Source organism: Sitodiplosis mosellana, unplaced genomic scaffold, assembly GCF_009176505.1.
Source record: "Sitodiplosis mosellana isolate CC-2019 unplaced genomic scaffold, AAFC_SMos_1.0 Smas_scaffold_30, whole genome shotgun sequence".
Taxonomy (NCBI): Eukaryota; Metazoa; Arthropoda; class Insecta; order Diptera; family Cecidomyiidae; genus Sitodiplosis; species Sitodiplosis mosellana.
In genome coordinates, this window is record NW_022595272.1 from 4,078,801 (window position 1) to 4,092,025 (window position 13,225).

The window sequence follows — 13,225 nt, forward strand, 5'->3', positions numbered from 1 at the left end:
CAGTTCAGGGCTCAATTCAATCGTTAAATGTTCCAAGTAGGGAAAATCGCCTGCAATGAATTCATCAATACAAGGGGCTCGGAACTTCAGAGTATGGAATTATATATCGCGTATAAGTTGCATATATTGCGGTTATTTTACATATAACGTCATATATTTTTACTTTTTGCGTATAAATGCGTATAACTGTGGATATCGCGGATATTTCACGTATATTAATAAGAAAATGACGTTTCACATGCTTCGATATCCAAAATAACCGTAATATATACACTTTATATCTATTGACTAGATCGAGAGGAGAGTATGTGAAAAAATTCTAATATATTTTGAAAGAGGAGAGTATGATTTCTGTTGATTCTATCTGCGTTAAAAGGAAGTATGTTGGCATCCCGTCTAGCCTCCGCGGTTTTTCACGGTTTACGCGAAACTGATAAAAGATAACAACATGGTGTCTTCGGCAAAGTTGTAGCACTTGAGGTTTTCTTTAACATTGCTGAAGACATCTATCTCTTATCTCTTATCTCTTATCAGTTGCGCGCAAATCGCGCACATAAAAAAGCAAATTTTATATAGAACTTTTTTTTTCTTATCATTTTTCGCGCTTTTCGCGGAACTGATAAGAGATAAGAGATAACTGACTTCAGCAATGTTATAGAAGACCTCGAGTGCTACAACTTTGTCGACCAAGTTGTTATCTCTTATCAGTTCCGCGGAAACCGTGGAAAACCGCGAGGACCCGCCAAAAATGAACATACTCGCCTTTAACCATTTTTGAGTCGAAAGAAACTTACTCTCCTCTTTCGTAACAAAGTCAGATGAACTAACTCTCCTCTCGATCTAGTCAATAGATATGCACTATATGAATTTTATATGAAATATACGCAATATCCACAAAATATCTAAAAAAATAAATAAATGTGTATATCGCGAATATTTTGCGGATATTGCGTATATTTCATATAAAATGCATATATTGCATATAAAGTGCGTATAAAATATGATTTTATATAGATCCGAGCCCCTAGCGACAATAACTATTCGACATACTCCAAATTGAATCTCACACGTTTTTGGTGTTACAATTATGCAAATGGGGTAGACGCATTTTTTGATAAAACGAATTTTAATTGTAATAAAGTCGGCGAACTTCAATGAACTTGTCACTTTTGGATGCCTCAAGTTCACTCAATAATCTTTATACCAATATTATTGTACCGCATTGAAAATCGATTCCTAAATACAAATCCGATTTCCAAAGTGGAATCAGAAATGTACGATGAATTGCGACTATTTCATGCACAAATTAAATCAAATAGTTTACAAACAATCATAACTACACCCAAATTGAAATACCCGCATGTTCGTTTCCGTCTTGAAAGAGTACATTTCTGGCAATGGTGTTTGACCAACCATATAGAATTGATTATTAACTGTTGTTTATTTACTCTTTAACGAAAATGTGCTGAATAATCGCGTCACTTGGTGAAAGATGTTTGATAAGAAACATACAATCACACTGATCGTAAAGTTAACACAAATAAGTTTCAAAATTTTTACCTATATTTCAACACTACTAAGCAAATGTTACAGTTCATCATTGATGGAGTTGAATAACAAATAAATTCTAGTAATATAATTTAATTTGTATTTTTATTCTTTATTATCGAAAGAAGAAATGAATTTTCCATTTGATTTTAACTGAATTATGATGGGCGTTTTCTGGATATAGTTTAAGTTTAATAGAAACCTTTCATAAAGGTATGTATATAACTTAGAACATCTTCATTAATACAAAATCAAACTGAACGTATTCTCAATAAATCAATATTCTTTATTGAACTCCGCAAGGACAGAACAAGTCTATCATAAAAATGGGCAAATTGAATAGGTGACCTCATCAAAAGAATATTTTAACATAGAAATACGTGCTTTATATTCACCTTATGAAAATATTAGTTTTTTGCTTTCATCTGTGCGCAATTAATCAAGCAAATAGTGCAATGTAGTTTTTGGGTGTTGTTTGTTTATCTGCATTGCATGACTCGAGTTCATAATTAAGTTCACATTAATGGAATTCCAGTCATTAATCGAATATTCGTCTCATGTTCGTCAAGCAAATTTGAGCAAAAGTGTTAAAAATAGAACATCATTGCTAAAGTGTTTCTTACTGTTGCCGTTGCTGTTGCTTCTCTCTGCGATTGACGAATTGATCTGGAAATTGTTTGACATTTGCTTCGACAGATAATTGAAGTAATCGTTATGGCCTTATCATTTATCGAATTGTTGTGTTTTACAAGCCAACCAATTTCACCAATTCATTGGGGTCACTTTAATTGACCGGGTGTCACGATACGTTTTTCACGATTCCTTTGTCGCTTGGTGCCCAAGAATGTTCGTATAAACAGAATATCATAATCGAATCGACGACCGAAATCGAATTGAAAACCCAATATATAGTCTTTTTCAAATCCATGTTCATAATTTCGTTTGTTCGTTATAATAATATTGCAAATTGATTCAAATGTTTCGAAGTGGAAAACCGGATGATAACACACAGAATGTGCATAAACATGATAATAATAATCGTTTTTACTTATCGTTTGTTTGTTGGCACTGTAGTAATGTTATCAGTGAGTCTGCACGTTCTACCCCATAGGAGGCGGTATATGCGAAACAACCATTCGGATTATTAGGAAAATGTGTGTATATTCATAATCGCTTTTCGAAAGAGAATGGCGGTAAATATATTTTTCGACAAGCGACATGATGGAATTGTCTGGGTCAAGGGGAATTTTTTTTTTTTTTTGAAATTCAAATATACTTTTCGCATCAGAATATGATACTTTGTCATAATTTTTCCCTTTAAAGTGGATTTGGTGGAATATTATTCAGCTGGTTGTTGATCTTTCATAAATGGATAAAGAAAATAGAATGAGCAGAGAGAGAAAAAAGCTGATAATAATGTCGGGGCAAACAAAGTTTCATGGTAGGCCAACCGTATGCTCTTGTTCGGCACTTGGACCAAACGAGAAGAAGAAGAAGAAGAAGAAGAAGAGGACAGAGAACTTGGTGACTGGCGTCGAGAGTGTCCTGTCGCATCATGGTCTCTCGTTTCCAATTCCATTTTAATATTTAGCTGGAGATATGCAAATGATGCGATGGTGCATGATACGATGTAACCAATGAACATGTTGTGTCGTGGTGAAATAAAATATTGTTTCAAAATCCACAACAACACACAACGCTCAATTGGCTTGTGGCAAGAATCAGCTAGAGTCAGTCGACTCAGTGAGTGAAGTGAGCCAACGCTCAAGCGAACGAGCGAACAAACGTTTGGCTCGCACGCGCCTCTGGAGTGAGAGTAAATAATATGCAAATGCTGTTTATTCTACCGCATATAATTCTTTCTTATTCCATTTAAATATACACACGACAAGTGTGTATCACATTGAGTATGATGTGCTTTCGCACTTCATCCATCGAGAGACTGTGGCGGCTGAGACACCGAGTCACATTGTCATATTGTGTGAAGCGAATTTCCAGCGCGCGCGACACAGAGCCCAAGAGAACGGAATTAGACACAATGTGCTGTGCTGTTGGCTGCTGCTGCTGCTGTTATATGCAGCAGAGTGCGGTATGTATGTACGGTGAGTAAGTTCGAGGCGATTTTCCATTTGTGGTGCGGGTGGTGGAATGCAGACACTGAAAATCACTGGAAACATTTTAATGAGCGAACTGAGTTAATCCGCAAACGGAATGTGAACGATTCGCCTTGATCGTCAGTCTATAATTTGTGAACTTATAAACACAGCACAGCGGAGATAACATTGTGTGACATGAATGTGATAGCACATGGTAGCAATAATAATTTGTGTATCACATGTTATGCCGTTCTTTTTTTTTGCTCTCCCATTTGGCTTTTGGCCTCGTTCTGACTCACTCACTCGCGCCCGCTCCATGTAATCCACAGTGGCACACGTCTCTATTGCTCCACATCGTCGGGCCGTATAATACACACAACCGCTCACCAACCCACCATGTGTATATACGCTTGTAATTCAATGCGTTTGCTTTGCTGTGAGAGAGACATGCCGACTAGTATATATACAGTTTTAGTTGAAGAAATGGGTATCAGTGTTGTTTAAACATTTTGAGTGATCACAACAAAGTGCGGTAGCACCCGACGACACACGACCAATTTTCTCCCGACAAAAAAAAACACATCGACGACTTTCACACTTTGGTGTTTGTGGACGAGACAGAGAGCGGCGATTCTTAGAATCAGTTAACATTGCATTTCATTCAAGCCAAGTAAATAAAATAGACGAGAGAGAAAAAAATAAATAAATAATACAACAATCACACTTTTATTTTTCTAGATTCATTCAATTTTGATTGGTTTTGGTGTATGTTGTGTTTTTGTTGTGCACATTTCATTGTCGCTATTGTAATTTAAGTTGTTGTCTCGCTCTCGATTTTGCGTTTTGTTCTTTTGATTTGGCCACTATTTTTCCATTCTGTTGTGTAATAATTTTTGTTCCGATTGAAAGCAACAATTTATTGTTGAACTGGTTTCTCGTATCCTATTCAATGCAAATGGTATCGCGTTTCATCTTCGAAAACAAAATAGAATAACAAAATGAATCCTTAGGTGAACATTCAGTGACTCGTTTTTTGTGCTCGTTTTTTTTCTTTCTGTTACTCAATGTTGGTTTTGTTGAAAGAAAAATTGACGAAAAATTCTTGATCTTAGCCATGCAACAGCACAATGGCATACGATTTTTGATATCAAAAGCAGCATTTGAACATAAAAAATGGGAAAAAATAAACAAGCGACAACAATTTTTGAGTGAAACATTAAAGGCGAACGAGCCCATTTGATTTTGTGCCGTTTCATATATACATATATAGGCGAACCACACTACCGACATACACACTATGTGTGCCTATATGTTCAGTTCACTCACAGTGCAATTTATTTTCCATGTCTTTTGTGTAATGTGTACTTTTGTGTGTTTAATACATCATTATTTTGCCATATATTCGAAAAACAAAAGATAATACGGCCCTTTGTGCGGATCTCTGGATCAAAACATACGTTTTTTTTTGCAGACTAATTTGTGTGTTCGTTGCCTATTTCCAAGCAAGTACACATGAAACACAAACGAAATTACAAAGACAAATTCAAGCTATCCCTCCAACCTCCAAAGCGAAAGCAACAACGATGACTACGACAACAACAACAACAACAACGTCGACGACGAAGGAAACATATCCAGCTCATACGGCACATAAACAATATGCCTTAATGTTTTCACACTTCACAGAATAATTAATATGGTGCGTTGTATGTGATAACCATGATTACTGTAAATTTGCTCATTCGTTCCCTCGTCATTCCCTGGGTGCGAACAGAGCTAGCGAGTGAGTGAGTGAACAAGAGATCCTGTACGCTTTACAAACTTGGCACCGTGTCCCATTTTCACAACAACGCAAAATACACAAAATTTTCTGACAACAAATTATCATAATTTGTTTTGTTAGAATTTTTTCTTCTTCACTCTTAAGACATTTTAACGACATATGGGCCCATTTCTGGAATGAGCTTTTTTCACTATCGTCTGCCGTGTCAATATTTATGAGGAACGATTCCTTTGGTAGGGATATGGCCTTCATGGTTAGAAGGAATGTTCATGGACTGATGAAAGTCAAAAGCAAAAGATTTTAATGGAATGTTTAAAATTCATTACTCAGCAAAGGAAGTAACTTTACTTATTACAAGTCGATGTCATGAGTTTCGCGCGATGTTTTTTTCCCATCGAATCAGCAAGAGTTCTAAATAACACAATGTGACTGAATTGTATACTTGTCGAAAAAAAAAAACAAAGACGAAAATCGTGTGAGCCAAAATCATATGATTCGTTGATCATTTTGCTGTGTCATTATCACGCAAATGTTATCGTTAATCCAAAAACCTTGTTTAGATTCATTTGAAAATTATTTTAAAAAAAAGCATTATCTGTCGAGGGGGGATATTGAAAAAATGCCAAAAGTTATCGGCAACCGAAGCAGCACAACGCACTTCAATTGATAATGATAAAAATAAATAAGTGAAGAGTAATTTGTCAACAATGGATCTGATTGGCATCATAAAGTGTTGGGTATACTCGATGGATTGAATTATTAATAAACAGTGGCTGAGAAGAGTCATACGTCATTTTGTGCACACAATGCGTATGTGTGATATGAATGCGAGCTGGATTTGAATCCTACTCTACACCAGCCACCGCAAATAATTCTTTTTTGTGCAATAATTTTTCAACATCAAAATGGCTTGGAGTTGACAAAGTCGAGAGAGTGCAAGTGGTGTTTTGTTCTTCATTCTCATTCATAACTAAACCAGTAAATCTATGCTCGATGCCAAATTATGGGATTAACTCCACGTTGCAAACATTCAATGTGGTTTTGTGGTTTTATAAGCAAACTCTCTGCCATCCGTACATTCATTGTATACGTATTCTATACGTATGTACGACAGTGGTGGTGGTGATGGTGATGGTGGTGGTAAAGAACAACAACGAGCCGAGAGACACTCACATGAATTTTCAATTAGAGAAGCTCTTCTTCGAGCACACTTTGCTTGTAATTAATTTATTTGTCATAGGCAAATATGTAGTCGACATGTTGGCTCGAGTTGTGCGTTTTAAATAACCCATTCCATTTCATCCTTCCATCTGTCGAATGCGCGTCCTTCTCTCTCTCTCTCTCTCTCTCTCTCTCTCTTCTCTCGCTTCCACTCATTTACTCCGTATCTCGAAACCAAACCATACAATTTCAAATTGTATGAAAAGACACAAAATGAATTCTTGCTTCTTGGGTTCGCTGCTGTAGCTTTTGCTGTTGCTTCTTCAAAACGTCGATCCACTAATATATGCATCGGTCGTAAGTAATATACGACACACACCAGATACATTTCAATCAAAATGCTTGTCATATTCGTGTGCCACACTCCGTTTCTGGTTGTTTATTTAACGGTCGTCTTCTTTTTTTGCTTCTCGTCGTCGTGTTGTGTCGTGTTCTCATCTTCTCATTTTTCTCCCTCCTAAATTAAGAGCTGCTACAAACGTTTAAACTGATTAAAGAAACTTCCTTATGTGTCACATTCGATTGAATGATGACTGATGAGAGACAAAAGCCCGATGTCGTAGTAAAATATTTGTGAGTATTTTGCCCTTCTGCGGGATGCCAGACTCACTTAACATTTATTACTGACCCCAAACGACACACAACACTCACTCCATCAATTGACACACAAAGGAATGGAGCACAATCTATGCGCAAACCACGGTTAAACGATGCCTTTGACGATATTCTGACACTGGACACTTACCCAGATCGAGATCATTTGCACTTGAGTCTATAATCAACTTGTATGCGATACACCAAAACAATTTTGTTGCAGTTTTAACTCTCTTTTTCTTTCGTTTGTTTGCTTGTACGTTCCGTCATTCCTTTTGATTCGATTTTAATTTTATTGATGTTGAATTCGTCGCGGTGGTGCAAATGACCACAAGCAAATCACGTCGACTGCATTCAATAGACAGTAAATGGCTTGTGGACATTTTGCAATCGATTAAATTTGAATGAAGCCACAATGCAACGTCTGTGAATTCAGTTGATTTAACGTCGCTTGTTTGAACCAATTTATATGTTTCTGGCATTCAAAAGGAACTCAACTTAGAATTTCATTAAATTTTCTGCGAATCGGAGACAAAGAACGTACGTTTTCCCTCACGTACTTTTCTTTTTAATTGTTACTTCGAAACTCGACGCCATTGAGTAAAGTCTTCAAGATAAGAACATCATTGTGTGCATGCATATGCAGCATTATGCACTGCACGTACATTCATCTACAGCTTTTATTCTCAATTTGAATAATATTTCTTCAATTTGTTCGCAATCCAAATCTCCTTCTTTACAGTAGTTCTTTGCAATCATTTCTATTAGCATGTAAGCGTGCTCGAAATCTCTTCCGAAAAACATCTCATCAATTTAAATTATTGTGGCGCAAGTGGCGAAATAAAATGCCGAAGGATAGGATTCGATACGCTTTCACAAAGTGACATTCGATTTTTTATGTCGTTTGTCTGGTATTGAATTGTTTTAATGATAGCATATCTAGGCCAATTTTTGCTAGTGTTCCACAAAAATCCCACAAGCCAAACACTGAACGTCAACAAAAATGAATTGCAATAAATAATCATTTCGATGGAGAATATTAAACTTCGATGTAAATTGAATTCGTATTAATTTTGAAGTTGAATCGTATTTTCTCCATCTTTTTTTCATAGCTTTCTTATCATGTTTGATAATAAATGTCTTAATAGAAGATTTTTGCGTTGCATTCAATGTTTTTTGCGTGTTTATTTCTATTTGTTACTTTTTGCGTCATCTAATGCATGTAATCGTTTACTTAAAAAAAGAAACGTCGACTTTTTATTTCTTTTTTTGGTTATATTGTGGATGGAGCTTTGATTGAACGTAAACCTGTATTTAGCATAAGCCTTATTCTATTGGAACTAAAATCGAATATATTTTTTTTCCAAATTTTCCCTTCTGCCTCCCTCGAACAAAAATTCGTCATGTTCTAAATCATGTCACCTAAACATCATAAAAATCATATCAAAAACACAAACACAACCATCCAAAAGAAAAGAACATAAATAGAATACCGCTCAATTTAAATCCATCAAACCAATTCTGTTGAAAACAAAACAAAAATCATGGGTGTAATTGCATCTTGTCAAAAAAAACCAACAGTTATTCCCATGATGACTTCGTTAACGTCGGAACAGATTGCGATAATTCAATCAACATGGGCCATTCCAGCGCAAAATGCAATTGATTCGGGTGAAGTCATTCTGCTCGCGTACTTTGAAAAATATCCAAAAAATCAGGAAAAATTCAATTCGTTCAAAAATACACCGTTGCTCTCGCTAAAGGTATGTATGTGACGTGATTGTGCATCATAAAACCATGGGCTCAATTACAGTAAAATTTACTGAAACAACAGTCAAGAGATAGAGAGAGAGAAATAGAGGGAGTGAAAGAAAGAGAGAGAAAGAGAAAAATGTCCAACTTTTTAGGGGCAAGCGAGCAAATACTCCATTTGCTCGACATGCCGTCGAAGTGCACACAGCATCAGTGCCATGCAAACGAGTAACATGTGAATCATTAAAATACGATGTGAAAATGTGGTTTTCCATTTCGTGTTACAATCGCCTAAGGTGTAATGAGCTAATTAATTATATTTCAGATTTGTGGCCTCGGTGCGTACGCGTATGAGTGTATGTGTGAGCACGAGCAACCACGGTTTCTAGTCGCTGAAGGATCCGATTTGTTCAATTCTTTCTCTCAAATCCTCGGAAATATTATTCACCTCATTTTTCCCTGTCTATCTCTCGGTTTCCTCTCATTAAAAATGTAATAAGTTTGTGAAATACACAGGGAACTCCTGGTTTTCGCACCCATGCGGGACGAGTGATGGGCGTTTTTCAAGAAGCGGTATCGAGTTTAAGCAACGAAAATTATGTCGATGAACTAGAGCGAATTTGGATCAAAATCGGTGAATCGCACAATCGACGAAAAATCTCGCGTCAATCATTCGAGGTGAGTTGAATTCCTCTTTGGCGTACCAACCACAGAAAAATATTGTGCGTTTGGTTTGTTTGCATTTGCCACATCATCAACTTGTTTAATTTCTCATTAAATTATGTAAATGTCGAAATTTTTCCATTTGCCATTCCAAATTTAGGAACTACGGGATGTGATTGTCTCGGTGTTGATGCAAGTCTGCTCTTTGGACGAAGCTGGAAAAACGGCATGGAGTTCATTAATGGATATTATATACCACATCGTATATTCGAAAATTGACGAAAAAATACCCTATTAGCCACACACGCACACGCACACAATTTCTCCTTGCTTTGAATCTCTAGCTTTGAAACTCGTTGTAAAAAAAATAAATGTACCGGTACACACACATAGAGAGAAAGAGTGAAGAAATTTATTTAGTTGTTTCCTAAAATTAGCTTCAGTTCTTTTGATAAATGCGCATTGAGATTCTAATTCTAAACTCTAAAATGTAGGCTAACTCGTTTCATGGTGGCGGTGATGGATTACTAAACAGCAAAACTCAATGTTCGATTTTCTCGAAATATATGTTTTAAGTAATGACGATCAATCAATATTAAAGATCTATCCTTAACAAGTAATGATGTAACATGGTTTATATAACACATCCCGAATATATTGGACGATATATAAATTTGGTTTCGATACGTAAGTACGTCAATTATGGCAAAGCAATGTTCTCGCAATGTTGTTGTTGTTGTTGTTGATGTTGTTGATGTTGTCTTATCAACCGTAACTTCCTCTGACAATACATCAATGGAATTTATTGTTCAACGCTTCACTTTGTTATATTTGATAGGCTGTGTAATTACGTTAAGTATGTTCGATAACACATCCCTCCCACAGTCTATCGATTGTATGTGTGACAAATTAGAGCGGAAACACCCGAAATTTAATATTCTTCTGCATATAAAATTACGGCGATAATATTACAAAGGATTTTACCGAAATTCCACACGTATGCCACATAATCAACTGTGTGTCATTTGCGTCAACTTCAATAAATAATTGACTTTTGATTCTATTTTTGGAGGAATTTGCATAAATTCCAAAAATAACCTTCGATGAACTTTAGGAAGCAGCTTGTTTACACAAATTTCGTTCACCTTCTTAAAGTGCAGACAACAGCTTGTCACATTCGTTTATCTTCTCGAGAACCACATGATGATGTGCAACTGAATTTTAATTCAAACCCAATTTTTCTTGAATAAATAATTTTAAAGGTTTGTTATTGTAAATAAAAATATATTTATTTTGTAGAATTTATAATACAAAGTTATTGATTGAAATGGATTCAACTAGAAAAAAAATCGAATGTTATTATTTATGAAAATGTTTAATAAAATATAAGGCAAAAGTACTTTGTTAAACACTATCATTAATTTGGCCTGCTGCTGTTACTACATTTGCACTGTCACTATAAATTCTTTTATTTGTACGAAAATACGATTTCAACGTCGTTAGTAATTGTTATAAGTACACAAAACATCTAGTTAATTAAAATTAAAATCCACTTTGCCATCGATTGAAAATCAGTCAAAGTTTGCTGCATTCGACTGTTAGTTCATCAATGGCAGTTGTGTCAAATGAGCTTAAGCAACATTTCGGTATTTGGTGAAGAGACTGTAGAGAACACGAAGGGTAGATTTCAGATCCATGTTGACGATGTCTTCTGCTCTGGCTTTTGGCTTTGGAAGACCGACATCTTGCATTAATTCAAATGAAAATGACACGTTGTCCACCTGCAAATACAAAAACGAACATCATCAATTTCGATTTTCGAAGAGATTAGGAAATTTCTGATGAAGATTTTTTGAATGAAGGGCAAATTTGCTTATTATACATTCGATTCTAAATATTACCATGTGTTCAACAGTTTTTGGTGTCAAATGAAATTCATGCAATGGCACAAAGAATCCACCCAACAAACCCATCAAAAGGCACAAGTAAACGCCATCCTTGAAGTCAGAGTTCAAATTGTTCACTTCGAAGTTCAATTTATTCAAATGCTTATTGACGAACGTGATCAAAGACTGGAAACGGAAAAACATTATCAATTAGTATTTTCTTTTGATACTTGCCAATCCATTGAATGATCAAGACACAAGTGTTCAAGTGAAATCAGTCAGATTCATTGAGAAACTTCTTACTTTCTTTACAACGGCCAATTTGTCTGGAGCACAATCGAACAATGTATCGAAAGCATCACGTTCGCATCTCATGCCAACGTCATCGTACTGCGATGTCAATTGTTCCTGATACTTCTGTGCACTTAGCAATGTTCCGTTTTTCTGTGCAATGACAACGGTCACGTAAACATTCTCGGGCAAACGAACCGGAGCACGGAAATGGCGTACCAACGAGACGAGCAAATGTAAAATTGCTACCATATTCTTTGAGTGAACACTTTCGACATTCCATTTTGGCAATTTTTGATGGAAGCCCAGAGTCTGAAAAAAATAAATCCATTGAAAAGAACAGTTTGAAAAGAATAAAAGGGAATGAATGCATTGCCCTTAATTTCCATATCAAATTGTGTCATTCATTTAACTCACATGATTAACGGCATTCAAAACGATTTGCAATTTCTGGCGTTGACCCTCTTCCGATTGTGTCACTTCGGGTACATCCAGTTTGCGGCCAGTGAGTTTTTCGAGTAATTTGTGCAAAACTTGGCCATCGTACAAATCTTCTTCGATATTTTTCACGATAATACGTTCATCGGCCAGCTCATCGTTTACCCAATCGATCAGAGTGCTTATGAGCTCCTTAACTGCTGGATCGGTCAATGATTGTGGTTGAATAATGGCACGAGATTCGTTGTCACCTTTAACATGAAAAACGATTAACATTTTGATGCAAAGTTGAAAAATGCCAAACTGTATCATTTGGCACCAGTCAACATTGCTACTTACGCAAAATATAATCTTCCGGTGGAATTTCTGGGGCATTTGGCGCACCTGGATCATCGATGGCATGTCGACCTTCTTCTTGCACTTCTTGTACTGAAATTGAACAAATGCGAGTGAAAATCTCATTCATAGAGGTAATTTGTACTGCGTGGGTATTTTCGTATGTATGACAGCATGCTAATACAGAGTCTGTGAACCGAAAATCCTATATTTTCCACCAAATACACTAATTTCACATGAATTTATTGGCAAAATCAACAAAATGTAGGAAATATCTCGAAATGTATATCCATCGTTTGATTAAACTAACCGAAACATACGAATTTGCGAGAAAAAAAATTTACAATCATACCATATAAGGTAAACACTGTATTGAGTCATACCAAAATAGCGAGAGAAGCACTAATTCAACCATAAAAAAACTTGAGTTTTGATAATTTACCTTCCTTGATTCGCTTCTTTCTACCAATTGTACCGATTTTATCCCAGAAACTTTCTCCCTCGTTCTTCGAAACGGGAGTTTTAGGTGATTTTGGGCGAGGCGATGCCATTTTTCTTCAACAAAATTTCTAATGCCTTGTTATTGTTTTCAAGTCAATTGGTCGAATGACACTTCA

General features: G+C 36.0%; 2 protein-coding genes across 3 annotated transcripts; one reads left to right on the forward strand and one right to left on the reverse strand.

The window, feature by feature from the left end:
• The first annotated feature begins 4,150 nt into the window (after positions 1 to 4,150).
• LOC129569008 (globin CTT-VIIB-3) lies at positions 4,151 to 10,336 on the forward strand. Of its 2 annotated transcripts, XM_055447378.1 has the most exons (4): positions 4,151 to 4,314; positions 8,824 to 9,005; positions 9,511 to 9,672; positions 9,818 to 10,334. In XM_055447378.1, exons 2-4 carry the CDS (start codon positions 8,832 to 8,834, stop codon positions 9,953 to 9,955), a joined length of 474 nt encoding a protein of 157 aa, XP_055303353.1. In that variant the 5' UTR covers positions 4,151 to 4,314; positions 8,824 to 8,831; the 3' UTR covers positions 9,956 to 10,334. The 2 variants fall into 2 exon arrangements, with proteins under 2 accessions (XP_055303353.1, XP_055303354.1); XM_055447379.1 differs by lacking the exon at positions 4,151 to 4,314 and having other exon boundaries at positions 9,818 to 10,336.
• Positions 10,337 to 10,920: 584 nt separating this feature from the next.
• LOC129569007 (alpha-parvin) lies at positions 10,921 to 13,219 on the reverse strand. Its single transcript, XM_055447377.1, has 6 exons — positions 13,051 to 13,219; positions 12,612 to 12,701; positions 12,252 to 12,523; positions 11,847 to 12,146; positions 11,559 to 11,729; positions 10,921 to 11,438 (listed from the first exon to the last, which is right to left on the reverse strand). The coding sequence occupies exons 1-6, from the start codon at positions 13,157 to 13,159 to the stop codon at positions 11,289 to 11,291; spliced, it is 1,092 nt and encodes a 363-aa protein (XP_055303352.1). The 5' UTR covers positions 13,160 to 13,219; the 3' UTR covers positions 10,921 to 11,288.
• Positions 13,220 to 13,225: the final 6 nt, after the last annotated feature.

Bases quoted from the DNA above. Each gene is read 5' to 3' on its own strand.
- LOC129569008 (XM_055447378.1), top strand. From the start codon at position 8,832: ATGATGACTTCGTTAACGTCGGAACAGATTGCGATAATTCAATCAACA. The intron at 9,006-9,510 runs GTATGTATGTGA...TGAAATACACAG, and splicing joins CACCGTTGCTCTCGCTAAAG to GGAACTCCTGGTTTTCGCAC. The intron at 9,673-9,817 runs GTGAGTTGAATT...TTCCAAATTTAG, and splicing joins TCTCGCGTCAATCATTCGAG to GAACTACGGGATGTGATTGT.
- LOC129569007 (XM_055447377.1), bottom strand. From the start codon at position 13,159: ATGGCATCGCCTCGCCCAAAATCACCTAAAACTCCCGTTTCGAAGAAC. The intron at 12,702-13,050 runs GTAAATTATCAA...GTTCAATTTCAG, and splicing joins AAAGAAGCGAATCAAGGAAG to TACAAGAAGTGCAAGAAGAA. The intron at 11,730-11,846 runs GTAAGAAGTTTC...TTCCGTTTCCAG, and splicing joins AATTGGCCGTTGTAAAGAAA to TCTTTGATCACGTTCGTCAA.